This window comes from Astyanax mexicanus, chromosome 21, assembly GCF_023375975.1.
Source record: "Astyanax mexicanus isolate ESR-SI-001 chromosome 21, AstMex3_surface, whole genome shotgun sequence".
Taxonomy (NCBI): domain Eukaryota; kingdom Metazoa; phylum Chordata; class Actinopteri; order Characiformes; family Acestrorhamphidae; genus Astyanax; species Astyanax mexicanus.
This window is the reverse complement of record NC_064428.1, coordinates 26,235,382-26,253,092: the sequence shown is the minus strand read 5'-3', so window position 1 is coordinate 26,253,092 and position 17,711 is coordinate 26,235,382. Positions and strand designations below refer to the sequence as shown.

General features: G+C 35.7%; 1 protein-coding gene across 2 annotated transcripts in view; it reads left to right on the top strand.

The window, feature by feature from the left end:
* Nucleotides 1-664: 664 nt before the first annotated feature.
* The window catches only part of cab39l (calcium binding protein 39-like), a 22,424-nt gene continuing 5,377 nt past the window's right edge, over nt 665-17,711 (top strand). Inside the window, exons 1-6 of one of the 2 annotated variants that reach the window (XM_049470170.1) lie at nt 665-846; nt 10,994-11,174; nt 15,633-15,797; nt 16,957-17,075; nt 17,213-17,381; nt 17,483-17,542. In XM_049470170.1, the coding sequence (XP_049326127.1) occupies nt 11,073-11,174; nt 15,633-15,797; nt 16,957-17,075; nt 17,213-17,381; nt 17,483-17,542 (615 nt within the window). In that variant the 5' untranslated portion in view covers nt 665-846; nt 10,994-11,072. Of the gene's footprint in view, nt 851-10,993; nt 11,175-15,632; nt 15,798-16,956; nt 17,076-17,212; nt 17,382-17,482; nt 17,543-17,711 lie in introns of both variants that reach the window. The other variant, XM_049470171.1, reaches the window with a different exon arrangement.

Below are 17,711 nucleotides of genomic sequence, written 5' to 3'. Positions count from 1 at the left end.
TAAATAAACACTAAACAAGGCCACAGATATAGACACACATGAGACAAGAGACACAAGACAATAGTGCAAAATAAGAGTTTAAAAGCTAGATATGATGGAGTACCAGTACACACAGAACTTGTATAATTTTTTTTTTTTACTCAATTTACTCAAGATGTGCAAAGCTTTCATCTAAGGTTCCGACTCTAAAAGAAGAATCTAAAATATGTTAATAAATTTTATAAATATAAATAAATAAATAAATATAAATAAATAAATATATGCAAACATGCAGAAACAGCCTCAAATAAAGGTTCATGCATGGAAATATGTGAATAATATCCTAAAATAATTTGTGAAAAAGTGTGTTTTCATGACAAAATGTATTTATTCATTTATTTATTCTTCTATACAGTTATGTATGCGTGTTTATTAATTTATATGTGCATTAATTTATTTATACTTATGCCAGTTTTCGTCCTCCATAATTCAGAAGGATACAATTTGTATTATATATATTTTTTTTTCAGTTATTAATTAATATCTTATTGTATATTTGTTTTATTTAGTTTTAGTGCTTTTTATACGTATTAATTCACTGTTTAAATAAACAATTTTCTTTAATTCGCTCATACGCACATTCTGCTGACGTTTTGCCCAGCGTACACACACACACACACACACACATACACACGCACAGACAGACACTGCTGCTGCTGCTGTTGGCGTGATCAGAGAAAGGGCTATAACGCTGGGTTGGTTAGCTAGCAGTCTATCTCTCTAGCTGTCTGTCTGTCGGACTGGGAGGGGAAGAGAGACGGGATCAGCACTATAATAACAGCAGCAGCTGCCGAGCCTCGCCTGACTGTAAGTATGTGGGTTCTCGCTTACTTTGTGTGTCTGTGTCTTTATTGTGTAGCTGGGTTCGCTGTCTGTATCTGTGTGTTGTCTAACCTAAAAGAACGTCGCCCTTGACGTTTGGTTGTACAAACTTGACAAAAACGTTCAGGGAGGGCAGCGTTAGGCTACACTGATAGCGCAGTTTTGGTGCTGTAGTGTAGCTGCTGCTGCTGTTTTTCGCAGGCTTGTTTTTTTTTTAGCTTAGCTAACAGCGGGATCTGCATGAATGTGTATGGACGTAGCTTAGCTAACTAACGCTAGCTGGCTAGCTGCGGCCCCTCTGCGCATGTCTGTGTATCGGTTCGGTTTGTTCGTTAAGCTAAGCGTTAATAAAGCGTAGTTAAAATAACTAACGTTAGCTGTGAAGTTAACATAGTTAAATGGCTAGCTGTCTAACTATATAACCTACGTAGAGACAGCGAGCTAGCTAAGTTAGCCAGTCCAGGCCTAGAAAAAGTCTAAATCCAGCCCATGACTTAATGTGTTAAGGCTGGCTTTAGCTAAGAATAATAAAATAAAAATCCATGCCAGGATTTGGCTCCAACCTTCTTAAAGCTCTTCTGCAGAGATAGCTGCAAAGGGGGTCGGAGCCAAATCCGGGCATGGATTTTTACGTTCTGGACGTGGACTAATTATTTCTCGCTTTTGTATGGATTTTTACGTTCTGGACCTGGACTACACACCTCTAGGTCAGCTATACATCTGTTTGTGTTAGGCTGTTGTCAGAGCCGTGTGCTGAATTTAAATGTGGACGTCTTTTGTTTATTTTTGCCTTGAATTCACTGATTTCACGGCCTTTACTGAACATAACATAACGTAACAATATCCCCTCGCTGCTATTTCGCCACTTTAGCCAGTTAGCCAACGTTAGCTAACGTTAACTAGCTGCAAAGCAGCCGTCATGTAGTTAGCTAACGTAGGTTAAAAAGCTTCAAAACTCTGTTTGTCATCGTTATCTAGCAAACTAGCTACATATATTCTGTTTTCTCTTAACCTAATGTTAAACCTTCTTAAAGCCTCCCAAACTCACCCCTTGTTCAGCTTTGTTAGCTAGGTTAGCTAACTAGCTGTTAGATAACTACTGTCAATTTTTTGGGCTGCGTCCCAAATCCATATAACATAGCTAACTACACTACTACACTACCCTAGCTAGTGTTGACTAGGTTAGCTCCCTTACCATTTATAGGTAGTTTAGGCCTGTCACTAGGGGTGTGCAATATGGTCCTAAAATAACATCACAATATTTCATGGTACTTTCGAGAGAAGGACACTCTTGTTGATATGATGAGAATGATGAGTTTCTTTGAAAAATGAAAACCTCTGAAATATAATCAGGAGAAAGATGAATGATCACAAGCCATCAAACCAAGCTGAACTGCTTGAATATTGTACCCAGAGTTGCATAAAATTATCCAAAAGCAGTGTGTAAGACTGGTGGAGGAGAACATGCCAAGATGCATGAAAACTGTGATTTCAAGAACACAATACTGCAACAAAATAAAAAATAAAATTTCACTATTGCATACAATATAATATGGCACACTCTTAACTGAGATATATAAAAAAAGAATGTAATCATATTTGTAACAGAAACAGTGATCCAGAATGTCATGATACTAATAATGCACTTCAAATATCTCCATATATCCAGAATTAAATAAATAATTAAATTAATAATATATAATCTGTCTCTAGTAGATATATAATAGGAATATATATGGGCGATATTATTACGTATGATACAATATGGCACACCAATATCTGTCACCATACAGTATTTTGTGAAAAATATATTGGGCCAGAAATTATTGAAGTAAACTATATTGTCGGAATTTTAAGACCATTACATTTTACTGAAATAACGATAATATAACAGCATAACAAAACATTTTTACTTTTTACACATCTAAAGGGGGTTTAAAGGATTTAAGCTTTTGTAGCTAGCTAACATAAAACTTGGTGTACCATAACAAGGTAACAATAGCATAAACACAAGGGCCTTATGTAAGCACTATAAATTGTAATAAGCATAATAAGCAACTGAATTTATTAAATTCCGATTGACAGGGTTTAATTTCCGTTGCTGTTAAATTCCATATCCTTTAATATACAGATTTTGGGACTATCACAGGTTTTGAAATTTTAAATGCTATTATTATAATATTAGAATGAAACCAAAGCAGTTTTACTGATGCACCATGGGAGTAATATATTATATTTTGTATGTTATCTGTATTACAACACAAAGCAGAAATAAGAAAACATTCCCCAACATTCCTAGACCTCTCTGAGAGCTGTGTGGACGTGGTCATACAATTCTGGGGCACGTGCATGCTTGACAGCTGCCTATTGCTAACAAACAAACTTTTTTTAACATTACCATGGCAACACATGCAGCTTTGAGACGGAGAAGATGCGCCAGCCTCTGGCTACACTTTTTATTTTTATTTTTTTATAGCTTTGTCATTTCACACAAGATATGCAACAAAATAACTTTATTATTCAAATAGCTTGCTAGTTTGCTCACTAATATGGTTGATGGTTCTGGTTGCTCAGACTTGAAGAGAGGAGGCGGGGCTATGTTATGTTTGTGATTGCTTGGTCAGGGTTCTGCACACGTCAGCCTGACTCAGTTTTAGACCCGCCACATTTTTATGTTACCATGGCAATGTCTTGAGAAGAAAAAGCTGTGCCAGCCTCTTAGTGTTCTTTTTGTTTGTTTATTTACTTATTAATTTATTTTTTGCTTTTGACGTCACACAAGATATGCCACAAAATAACTTGGTAAATATGCAAAAAGCTTGCTAGTTTGCTCACTAAGGTGAGACTCGAAGAGCGGAGTTATAATATCTTTGTGATTGATTGGCCAGGGTTCTGCAGACGCCTGCCTTACTTTTAGACCAGTGACACTGGTAAATCACAGCAGAGATTCATTTAAATTTGGGAAGAATCATACACTGGGGGACCTGTGTTCAACACTGCAGATATCTACCATACCATAGAGTTCATTATAGCATAAGTGTGCTTGTGGATAGGCCCCACTAGGCCTTCAGTCTGTAGTCCTATAGATACTCTTATACAGAGAAGGTTTGTTTGTAGTTTGCTGACTAAGGTCTGATACCTTTTCTTGAGTCACTCTCTAATCTTTTAAGATCAGGTTCAGGTAGCTGCATATCTCTCTAGTGTGTTTCTGTGTGTGGAATGAATGTGGTGTGAATTGTCTGTGAATGTCTTCAATGCAGTCAAGCAAGTCCCCCCTGAAGGTCCTGAAGGGCTTTGATTTGTTTATTCTCACTTTCACCCCCTCTCGTTTTTTTCTGCTCTGGTATTTTTTTTCTCAGTCTCTCAGCCTCTGCTGTTTGTCAAAGGTGGAGCTTTTTGGCAAACATTCTGTATCAGACTGTTGGTACACAACAACAGCCTCACATGAGGAACTGGAGGCATATGTGTGAGAGCGTATGCTGAGCTCTGATCTGGGATCAGGTTTTTAACTGGGTCGAGATGGTAATAAATCCACTTAAACATAAGGAAGCTGATCACTGACTAGCATATGGGAGAAAATCTGTATGCCTGTGATGCCTGATCTCAGGCTCTTGGTTTAGATCTCTTGTAGGTTGTGTTAGTTGGGAGAATATACAGTTTGTAATGAAGTTTAGTTACTGTTAAGGTGCTTCTCCTAATGACTGTTTATACTGTTTGTAGTCTGGAATGTGTAGGAATTCAGGCAGTGTTGTAATGAACTACATGAGAGTTGCAGTGGCCTAATTACAACTATGTTCTTGCTGTTGGTTTGTGTCTGTCCATTGTTTCTGTCCAAGAAAAGGCAATTACAAAACTACAATTTAAAAATACTTCTTGAACAAATAATATTTTACATTCCAGCAGACTTACCAACAAGCACAATGCATTTACCTCAGTGCTACTTTACAAATCATAAATAGGACTGCTATAAAAAAACAAAACAAACAAAAACACACAGAATATGATTTATATGCATTATTATCACAATAGTTAAAGTGAGACAGGTACCTGAGTATCTATTTAAAGAGTGGGAAATGTATTTTCCATTTAATATATTTAGTTTTTTTGAGAATTTGCTTGTGTTATTCCTAAGCTTATAGGTATATAGATTTATTTATGCTACCTATTATAATACTATAGTTCATTATTATAGTATTACTAAGCAAATAGGCCTAATGTTTATATGTGACATTCAACAATTGTCAGCAAAAATGTAAGTGATTGTGACGGCCCTAATCATTTTCAGTGTACTTACTCAGACTTATAACTAGCTACCTTAACAGCACTATTTTATTCATTAATCTACTTCAACAACACTATTTCTTAAAAAAATTACCTTAACAATGCAATATGTCAGAAATTTACCTCAGCAGCACTATTTTATTCATAAATGTATCTCAACAACACTATTTTAACTATACATTTACCTCAGCAGTGCAATTGTAGTGATAAATCTACCTCAGCAGTGCAATAAATTTTAGTCATAAATTTACTTCAACAGCACAATTTTAGTACAATTTTAGTCATATAATTACCTTAACAGCGTTGTTTAGTCATAAATATACCTCAACACCACTATTCTAATTATACATTTACCTCAGCAGTGCTACTCAAGTCATATGAGAGTTAAAATTTACACAAAGAAGAGAAGCCAGTGTTTTGGTAAACAAATATGTGCTAAGGTTAGGTTAGCTAGCCACCCCAACAGTACAGTACAGTATGTTTCAGCTGGTCAACAGCCAGCCTGTCAAGGGATTATGCAAGTAGAGCGTTAAAAAGGAACTTAAACTTTGTTGTCTTGTGTTTGTTGTCTGTAGCCAGCTATGTAGCAGAGCAGCCGAGTGTGGGCCTACTGCTGCAACTAAAAAACATGGGTTAAAATTAACTACTCATAGTTCGATAGAAATTATTCAGCCTTGCCAAATTTTAGGCATTGCTTGTTTTAATAGTACAGAGTAAAATGGAGCTCAATTGTAACTTGATTTTTCTTTATTGTAGTACAGTTAGCAAAATTGCTAAACTGTCTCACTTAGAGTTTTCTGATACAGATAATCACAAATACTCTTAAATATTCTCTACTTAAACCACTATTTTTCTAGTTTTATACATTGTAGGCCTACCTGCTGTAAATACCTCCACATAAGTCAGCTGAGGTTACCCAGCCTCATGCCTAAAAGTGTTTGAACTGTATTTTGGCAACGTAACCATAACAAGGGAGTGAATCTGCCCTGCTCTTCACTATAGAGACGGTCTACAGGGTATTAAGAGTGGTCTGTCCGGGGTTGTATGATCAAAGTGCCCGGCTCTTCGCAGGCAAAGGGAAATCTCTGTAAGACAGGGGAGGGTAAAATGGGGCAGTGATCACACACTCTCACACACACACACACACACACACACACACACACACACAGATCTACACACCACTCTGGAGTTCTCTCACCTCACAGGATTACCAGTCACAAGTTAGACCATGTCCGCTTTCAGGAGCAGTCTGGGTGAAGTTTTTCCACATGAAGTGGTGTTCATTATTACAGCTGTATCTAAATGACTGATCCCTTAAGCTTTTATATATGACTATGAGAACTCAGGAGTGCTTTTTTGTGTACCGGTATATCATATAGAAATGCTGTTTATTGAGGCCTCAAATGACATTTTTAGTAGCTTTAGTGTAGGCCTGCACTGGGAGTGTGACGATATATTGTCATCATATTGTGATAAATAAACTGCTTTTTTAATATTGTGGATATATTTTGTCAAAATACACTTTTTTTAAGCTGATATATTGCTCTAGATAAAATTGCAATACATAATATAATTGTTGTCTTAAGACTATTTTATATCTTTTGTTATAATGATAAAAGCACAGTTTTAAACAAAGTAAGCATACAAGCTTATTCAGGTTAATGTAATTAATTTTTTTTCTAAGTCATTTTAGAGCATTTTCTATTGTATGAAAAACAAACAAAACACTGGGTCAAAAAGTGAAACTGCAAAGATGGAAGTGTAAGTTTTGTTTGTTTGCATGACCGTGCTAATTTATTGTAAGTAGTATTAATGATTTTTGTTTGGGCTTTTAAATGCCAATATCACGGAAAGCCTTTGGTAGGGAATGAATGATCAAATCAGTCATGCACTGATGTTTTAATGAGACAAAGCATTTATGTAATCCAGCAGAAGTGCATTGTTTTGGTCAAAATATTGCATGTTAATCCTTATCCGCATTACATTATTGATTTGCAAGAGCAATTTAATATATTCAAAGGCATATCACAGTATACCACAATATAATGACAATTCAAGTAATTTGTTCACATTATGCAATCCTGCTTTTGTATGGTGGGATTTATTTTTATATCATAGCTAACCATAATGTTTTGCCCATTTATCCAGAAGAGACATTTGATCTTTAATGAAGGGGCTGGATTTGGCTCTCAATCTACAATGTAGTTCTCCCCAAAGCTGTTCAGTGGGGTTAAGGTCCGAACTCTGTGCAGGCCAGTCAAGTTTTTTCACACCAAACTCCCAAACTCAACCATGCCTTTGTGGCACTTGCTTTGTACTCTGCGTCTCATGCTGGAGTTATACTAGAACAGAAAGGTGTTTTCTGGAGTTGAAAGCATACAAATTTCCAAATTGTCTTTATCAATCACTGTGTAGTCAACCCCTGAAAAAACAACCACATTACACATTACAGATCACACAGTGCAGTCAGACAGGTACTATTCTCCAGACTCGTCCATCAGTTTACAAGATACACATTCCCAATGCCCCAGTCCAGTGGTGGCTCCATCTGATGCTGGGCATTGGGCTTGGGCTATTTACTCACGGGTACTAATACCATAAAACCCCAAGTGCACAGTTCTTGTGCTGATATTGATGCCAGAATAGCATCATGGGTGATTTTTATGCACTCTTCTCTGTATTTTTTTGCTGTGTTGAAAGTCTTAGGGAAGAAATTTCACCAGCTGATTTGTAGCAACTGTACTACGCTGGAATTTAGTGAGCTCTTTAGAACCACACGTCCTTTTGCATGTTTTTTCTAGGATAAATTACCAAAGCAAGGCTTAGATAAAGACAGACTGCATGGCTAGGTGCTTGATTTTATGTGGTAGTGGGACTAAATGAAAACCACATTACTGTTTACATAATGTGTTTGGTCCTTATGAAGGAAATTAAAAGACCAATGGTTTCATTTGTAGTGTTAAAAATCAATACCAATACTTTAAACATCGTTCTTTGTATTAAAAAAAAGAAATCACCATATTTATCATATTGTATTCTATCTCATATTGTATCATACATTCTCTGAAACATATCTGGAATTAGTTTTTAGTCATATCACCCCACCCTATGCTGAATGCCTTTATTCATTTTATTGGGAATAGCTTTCTACATAGTAAGAGCGCTAATTATAGGAATTACACTAACATAACAAATCATAGGTGTTACTGTGACTCGTGTGTGTTGAAATGAATCACTGTCATTTAACAATCATGAACACACATCCATTGTCATTTTTATCTATACTTCTCAAACTGTGACTCATATATCAAGCTATATCTGCAGTGACATTTAATCAGGTAATTATTTACAGTGAATATAAATACAGAACAACAAGCCGCTCATTGCCTTTTAACCCTTTCAGATGCACACATAGACTTCCTTGATGTTGAGATCAGATTATGGGCTTTTCTGATTTTGATAAATCACAAACCATTTATAGTAAAGCAGATTTGGATTGTGATTGTTTTTCCTTTTTTATTTAAAGTGGCACTTCATAGGTCTTGGGGATGTAGAGACCTTTCTGGTGAGAATGTGTAATTGATCAAAGTAAGCAAGAAAGCAAAAAAAAAGTACTTTTAAAATGTGCATTGTGGTGCTGTATCCTTTCAGAGTAGATTAGTCTGGTGATTTAAGCAAGAACTATGTTGTGTACTCTGTTTAGCTTTCCAGCCCTCATCAGTTCTAATGTGTTTCTTTGGATTTATGATTAATATGTGAATGAGTGGATGATGGGGCTGCAGCGATTCTCCTCATAATGGACAATGTTGATTATAAGAATCTGTCGAATTTCATTGTTGACTAATCATTCATTTGTAGCAGTGCAGTGCACTACTAAAAGTTATGGGGACAGAAACACAGTGGGGAAGGGTAAAGTGCTGCCCACTTACCATATTTTTTTTTGCTATAAGGCGCACTTAAAATACTTACATTTTCCCAAAAATCGTCAGGGTGCCTTTTAATTCAGTGTGTCTTATGTATGAATTTTACCAGTCAGGTTGTAAGAAGCTAAAGTCAAAGCAGTTTAGTTCTGGAGTAGCATTAGCCGCTAACCGCTATTTTTTTGTTCAGAGGTGAGTATTATCGGCCTGAAGCCTGCTCCTAACCCCGGCTAGCACTGCTGGAGCACTTAGCTGCTAATGCTAATGCTAAATTCTGTACTTCTGTACCTAAGCTTACTATACATAAACGAAAGTGCTTTACTCACCCAAATAAACAGTTTTCAGGAGAGAAATCTGTGTAGATTAACATCCAGTGCTCGTTTTACTTTAAAAGAAAGTCATTTTTTATTATTATAGTTTTGTTTACTTAACTTAGCTTTACTTAGTTAGCTAAGTTTTCATTGCTAGGAACAGGAGCCCTACCCAAAGGAAGCAGAAATGGAGGGCATGGCAGATAAAATAATCCTTGACCAGTCGACTGAATATGACAAATAAATAACAGATTTGTCTGTATCTTCATGTTCTAGCCATGTGTAGCTCTTCTATCAGCACCATTAGGAGCGCTGCATTTGCTCAGATAACCAACCTATTAAGTAAGTAGTGTGTTTGGGTGAAATGGTCAGGCACGGTGTGGCATTTAGACCTTGACTTATGTTGACAGGGGAAAAATTGTTGTTGTTCTTTTAAACAGCAAGGCTCCAAGGATTATTCCAAATGTAATATCTTTGTATTATTTAGTAATATTTAGTTTAGTCACAAAAAAAAATCCAGGAAGGTGCCGAGTGGTCCAGCGGTCTAAGGCGCTGCCACTATGAGCAGGAGGTCGCAGGTTCGAATCCCAGCTCATGCAGCTTTGCCATCAAGCTGCCGGCGCTCAGAGGGAGCAAAATTGGCCCTGCTCCCTCTGGGTGGGTAGATGGCGCTCTCTCCCCACATCACTCCCAGGGTAATGTCTGCAGCACAGGGCGTCTGTGAGCTGATGTATCGGCCGTGTAAATTGGGGAGAAAATGGGAAAAAATTAGAAATAAAAAAAAATAATAAAAAAAATCCAGGAAAATCTACCAGACCTCTTTGCTTTTAGAATGTATATATTTGGCTTTGCAGGGATGGTTGCAGAAGCACATTGATGCTATTTTTTCCACTCCCGATTTAGGATTACTTCTGCTTTCAGTTGAAAAGAAAATCTTAATGACTGCAGCTTTAATAACAGTAGCAGGCTAAAAAGCTTTTCTTGCATTGGTGCCATACAGGTTGGTGTTTGTGCCGTAAAATAAAATATAAAATAAAAAATATATAAAGTACATGAAATTTTCACATGGCTGGTCAAAACATCAGCATCGAACAAAATCAGGAAAAAAAAAACAGTTAACATCACCTCCTGTGTGCTACATTATTAACAGTCCACAGAAATGTTACAAATTTTGAGAAAATTTTAAAATTGTAAGAAACAAACAAAGAAGCCTCTTTTTTTTTAAAACTCGCTGCTTAAAATGGGGCTTGTTCTTCAGGGTTACAGTAAAACAAGCCTGTAGAGAATCTAAAATCTGCATTATTATTTTGTCAATGTTAACCAATCATTGTTTGAATTAGATTTTTTTTAATGATTAAATAAATATTTATTCAGGCATGAGAGTTTCAGTTTTATTTATTCATTATTGGTTGTTTGTTGGCAATAAACTCCTCCTATTTTCTCCTATTTTCTTTTGTAGTTTTAAAAGCGTGTGAATGGGTTTAGCTTCTCTCTCTTTGGTGTGGGGGGCTTAATAAGCTGAATTCTCTGAGGGTATTTGCCCACTCTTTTAAGGAAGAGAGCAATCAGGCACAGTGACCCATGTCTAACCCCTTTCTCCCTCTTTTTCCATCTGCACAGGTTCTGAAGAGTGAGAGAGAAAGAGTGAGAAAGAGAGAGAGAGAGAGCGGGACAGAGCGCAAGACTCTAGGCCACAACCATGCCACTGTTTGGTAAATCCCACAAGAGTCCTACGGACATTGTGAAGGCCCTCAAGGATAACCTGTCCATTCTGGTCAAGCAGGACAAGAAGACAGAGAAGGTGAGATTACACTAATATTTGGACAAGTGATGATGTGGATAATTGTTTAATTTTTGGCGTAGTACCAGTCTAGTTTAGCCATTAAACTGTGTGTTTAAATAGAGCTGGCCACAGTTTTTTGAAATCCGTAACACTTCAAAATAAGAGTCACAAAAACAGTACTTATGACTGGTGGGAATTACAGGGCATCTTACAATACAATATTCTAACAATATGTTGTCTGCAATATTGTGATACTCTGATTCTGTGATACTCAGTATTTCACATAATGTCATGGCATCGGTGTTATTCATTGGAAGTTAAGCTTTTTTTCCCTTTTCCTATAAAGTTGCTACAGATACAAGGTTTTCGCATGAACATAATGATCTGTTGGAAGGGTTTTTTTGTGAGCCATCACTGGTCCTATGAATACTTAAAAATATTCTTCTTAGGGTGAATCATTCATCAGAAATGTGTTTGGATGAAATGATCAGGCATGGTGTGGCATTTAGACCCAGATGACTGAGTTCTTTTAAACAGAAAAGATCCTAGAATTATTCACAATGTAATATATTTGTATCTCAATATTTCAATATTTAATTGTCACAAAGCCTCAGTTTCCTTCAGATTTTTCCACTCCAGAGTGTGTCTGAAACATTGTACTATCAGATTGACCATCTAGGTGGGAGGTGATGTTCCAGTGTTTAGAAGCTTGGCTCTGGCTCCACACTAGCACTCTTCTTACAGACTTCACACAGTCTAGACCAGTGGTGTCCTCAGCTGGCAGCAAACATGACTTTAATTCATTTTTAAGTGATTGACACCACTAATATAATTTAATTAATCTAATGCTGATATTTCTTAAAAAGAACTTTGAAAAACTGAAATGCTAAAAAAAAAAATGTTAATGCTTAGCAGTAATGTTGTTGTTTTTGTTCTTAATAAAGCGCCACAATCATGCTCATTGTTTGTTTGTTCCAACAAAATCCAAAAGTATGTCATTGTGACAGTATGAGAATGAGAATACTGCAGTTGGCAGTTAAAAAAATCAGTTGTCTGAGAATAATTATTGCTTTTAGTAAAAAAAAAAAGTTTGCAATTTAGAAAAAGGTTTTAAAAAATATTGTTTGGGTATCTCTACAGAATGCAAGGTACCACACCAGTACTGGTTTCGAAAATTTTAAAACAATAGGATACTTTTTCCTAATTTTCTCATTATAATAATATGCTCCCTTTTAGGGTTGGTTAACTGGGCAAAATATCTTTGACCATGTTGTGGAGGCATGTCTAGCAGTCAGCAGTCTTTCACCAAGTGGTGCACTTTCAAAACAATTACACACAATTATACAAAGGCTACCCTTAGAGGTATAATTGTTGAATGAGGCTATTTTATAAGCTTGTTTTTCTGTAAGCAAATGGTTAGCCATCAGCTAACCTAATGGCATGTTATTTTTAGTGATCACTATTTGCTATGGATTGGAACTGCATTAGCTAACAATGCTAACCTGGAGTCCTTTATTTATTACTTCAGCTTAAAGATTTAGTTTAATTAAGATGTTAACTAAATGTGGGAATGTAGTGGAAGTGGAAATGCCAAATACTGCTCTATAAAGTTTCTAGATGTATATACTAACATCTTGTTCTGAGGGAAGCACTGCACTGTCCTCTCAGTACCATCTTGATCTGACTGCTATCAATGCTGGAATACAAATAGCTTTTTGAGGAACGTGTTCTGTTGTCCTCTAGAGAAACACTTTGAAAAGACTTGTTAGGCCTGAGTTAAGTGTTTCCTTGAGGAACTGCTTACACATGACTTGTTTGAGGAAGCTGTCTGTCCAAAGGTTTGCTCAAAAGCAAAGCAATTCAATAGCAACCAGTAAATGTTTGGGTAGATGTTATAGTATTGCAGTTTGTGACCTACATTATTTCCACAAAGAATTCTGTATAGTTAGACCCCAAATAACTCAATAAATTAAATAACTCAAAATGTAGTTATTGAGGTATAGTACAATATATGGACAAGTGTGGTATGACTATAAACTTATAACTGTTTAAATGTTCTAAATGTCTAAAAGTTCTAAAAACCCTTAAAAGTCTATAACTGTTAGGGCTGGGTGGCTAATCAAATTAATTTGATTAATCAAATTACTGTTTTAATCCTATTTTAATAATAATATTTAATATAAGCTGCTAGAGTGAATTTCAGTAGAGGGATATTTGCTTTTGTCAGAAACCTGTAAAGATCTCTTTTATGCGGCAGAGATTTTCATATTTTATGTTCCTGAACTGAAATACATATATAAGGTTAAAGGGGTCTGCTTACTATTCACAAATTAAAAATCATATAATTAAATGTAAAGGAAACAATAGCTTGTCCAACTCTTTACATTGTGCTGTCTGTTTTTACAAATAAAACAACCAAACTAATTAAAAACATAATCATAATTGAGAATCATTCATATATTTGGCAAATATCAAGATTATTATTTTTTTAATCACTCATCACTGCTATATGGTGATGATAAAATAGCTTAATAAAGCAATTAAACCTCTTTATATAAGTAACATAATATTGTCCGTAAATAACTATCATTTAGAGCAGTTATTTCTTGCACAATTTATCATTAAAACTAAAATAGTTTTTGTGACAGCCCTATGTGTGATACTGTTTTTTCATTATTCTTTTTATTTTTTTTATTTTTACTTTATTTGTATTACTTTACTCATCAAATGGTTTTAACTGCACAATCTACAAAAAGATTAACATAAATTGTGATTTCATTAAAGAGCCATTCCAAACTGCAAATTTGTAATTGAATTCAGTTCAATTAAATTATTTTAATAAAAATGTTTTGAAATTTCCCCTCTCAGTTCATAAGATGATATATGATGCATATTTTAAACTCTTCTAAAGGTTTCTCCTTCAGTAAAATGCACCCTCTCCCCACATCGTTTCTAGTGTGTAATGTTGATTAGCACAGGCATCGAGTGAGTGCGCTAACTACCCAGTAATGCTACATTAGCCGCAGATGGCTTCGAATGTTTTGGAGGAGGCATGTGCTAGTCTTCACCCTGCTAGTTTTGGGGGGATTATATGAAAGGAGATGGGTAAAATTAGAAATAAATATCTTTAACAGGTTTCTGGAAGTCTATAAAGTTATATTATTCATTGATTATGTCTCATGATCTATAGTCACTGGGAATAATCTGCAACTATCATTTTGTAGAGTATCAATATCAGACTGAAATGATTTTCTGCATGAGTCTGCTTGTAATTTCAGTCGTTTGGGTACTGTAGTTTAGTTTAGTGTAGTGTGCATGTCTGGAGATCAGAGCAGTGAAGTAGAGTGTGGAAAAGGACAGAGATGGCAGGGTGGTGAAAGTGTCACTCTGCTGTCTGACCTTCTGTTCATTTGCAGACGCTCGCTAAGACACTTTCCCTCAGTTCCTCGCTAAAGCACAGATTTCTGAAGCCCTTAACTAATGCGTCTGAAGTCTAGACTGTTGACAGCATAATTTAATTGTTAGATTAATGTTCCCCAACATAGTGTTGATTGGCCTACATGGAGCATAGAAGAGCTTATTATTCACTTCAATGTTTTGAGCATGCATAAATGTAATAGACACTGTAATTTTGCTTCAGTTATTAAAGAATAGGCAATTACAAAACAACTTAAAATGTATAAATTAAATATATTAAAAAAATATAAAAAAATAAATTGGTGATCTACTTCTGAGAAAATGTTAACATTAGAGGAAGTGCAATTCTAATAATAACTTTGTTCTTAGTAGTGAAATTCTAATCATGAATTTGATCTCCGTAGTGAAATTCTGATCAGGAATTTCATCTCAGTAGTGCAATTCTAATCAGGAATTTTATCTTAGTAGTGCTATTCTGATCATGAATTTTACCTCAGTAGTGCAATTCAAATCATGCATTTATCTCAGCAGTGCTACTCTAATCATAAATTTACCTCAGCAATGCTATTCTAATCATTAATTTATTCCTAGTAGTGCAATTCTAATAAAAAAAACCTCAGTGCTTAGTTAAATTTATTAAAAATATAATAACATTTGGGGAGCTTTTGCTTCTGAAAAAATGCTAACATTAGAGGAATGTTTGTTGCCAAATATTTGGTGCATACTTAGATAAAGTAATCATTTGCACTTTTGATGACTAAAGAAAAAAAAAATGTGCCATGGTGTTTGTCATTTTAAATAAAGTGTATTTTCTTTATAAATGATAAACATTCCAAGTTTAACAAGGTTCAATTCCCAACATAATGTTGCACAGCCTGATGTGACTTATTAGTTTCTTTTTTACACTGAAGCACCCAAACTCTGTCATGCTGTAATATAAATCATTCTGGTGACTGGGTGAGTGTTGAGTTACTACTGTAAGAGGAGCGTGGTATGTCCGGTATTCATTAGCCTTTATCACAGCTGTCAGTTACATGTTTCTGATCGTGTGTGTTTTAGGCATCAGAGGAGGTGTCTAAATGTCTGGTTGCGATGAAAGAGATCCTGTACGGCACCAATGACAAAGAGCCACATACGGAGACGGTGGCCCAGCTGGCCCAAGAGCTGTACAACAGCGGCCTGCTCATTTCACTGGTGGAGAACCTGCAGGTCATCGACTTCGAGGTCAGTTCCTGCACACCTTCACCCAAAGTTTACATTCTTTTTTTTTTTTCTTTTTACTCCAAATCCTCAACATTTTACATATTAAAACATAAATTAATTAAAATAAGAGTCTGCTTCTTTTGCCCTTCTCTCTCCTTAAAGGAAGTTGTTTGGGTCATGTTTTTTTTTGTAGGTTTTCATTCATTTTGCCAGCAAAGCATCATACATTTACCTCAGTAGTGCAATTCTTATCATATATTTACCTCAGTAGTGCAGTTCTAGTCATGAATGTGCCTCAGTAGTGCATTTCTAATCATGAATTTACCTCAGTAGTGAAGTTCTAGTCATGAATGTGCCTCAGTAGTGCATTTCTAATCATGAATTTACCTCAGTAGTGCAGTTTTAGTCACAGATTTACCTTAGGAGTGCTTTTCTTTTCTATTTGCAGCAGTGCTACTCAGGTGACATGAATAAAATTTACACAGAGAAAAACAGCTAGTTTTTTGGTAAACAAACCTATGCTAAACTAGCTAAATTAGTATAGCTTGTATCTTTCAGCTAGAAAACAGCCAGTTTGTGAGAGATATTAAACTTATACACGATAGGATTAATGCTTTGCTTTAATTCATTTATGGCAGTGGAGTGTAAAAATGTTTGTAATGCTTGTTCAGATTATAGAGTAATTGTTTATGAATAATTGTTTACACTACTGTGTTTTTACTTATTCGGCCACATATTTGGTGCATCTCTCATTTTTACTAGCAATTCATGATTCTAGGCCTTCTGGTCTCTTCAGCCAATTTTAATTGAGGATAAGCCAGAGTAATTTTAAATAGACTTTAGATTGCAGATTAAAAATAGCAGATTAAAATAATTGAAATTGGAATTTAAACCTTAAAAAAAATGAATAATAAAAATGAAATCCAGTCCAGTGTAAAAGCACACATTAAAAATATTGTTGTACACAGTTTGTGTTTTTTTTCCTGACATTCAGTGGTCAGACAGACAGCTACAGTTTTTTGTTCTTTCAGGTGTGACCTAAAGTAAAATTTGGTTAACCTTTTCCAGCTCCAGAAGAGGGCACTCCTAATGTATAGCTTGCATGTCAAATGTTTGGAGATGTTTGAATGTATCTCCTTGTGTATAACCTCATTGTTTTCTGGTGTGTTGGTTTGTGTAGGGTAAGAAGGACGTGTGCCAGATTTTTAACAACATCCTGCGCAGGCAGATCGGCACCCGCAGCCCCACAGTGGAATACTTCTGCTCCCATCAGGAAGTGCTCTTCATCCTGCTCAAAGGGTAAGACCAGGAATCTCACACAGGCACCTTCAATATGGCTTACCTGCCTCAGTTCTAGATAATTTTTTTTAGCATTAGCTGCTAAGCGCTATAATGTTTTTCTATGTTTGTTTTTATTTATTTTTTTGCTTCTGCAGGTATGAGACTGCTCAGGTGGCTCTGAACTGTGGCATCATGCTGCGCGAGTGCATCCGGCACGAGCCGCTCGCCAAAATCATCCTGCACTCTGAGCACTTCAATGACTTCTTCAGCTACGTAGAGATGTCCACATTCGACATAGCCTCAGACGCTTTCGCTACCTTCAAGGTAAAAAAAAAAACACTCCTAAATATATATATTTAAAAATAATATATTTTAGCTTGATTGACTTTCTGAATAAATCTTGTTTTCTTTCCTTTGCTTTACAGGATCTTCTCACAAGACACAAGGTTCTAGTGGCAGAATATTTAGAACAGAACTACGATGCAGTAAGTAACATTTTATATTATTGATAGTCATTTGATAATGATAGTTCTTCTGAATAGTGTGAAAAATCTGATTCTGAATAAACCAATGGATTTTTTTTTACTGCAATGATGAAATGAAAGCTAATGGTTTTAAAGTAACACTATGAAAAACAGGCCTTTCTTGCTCCTG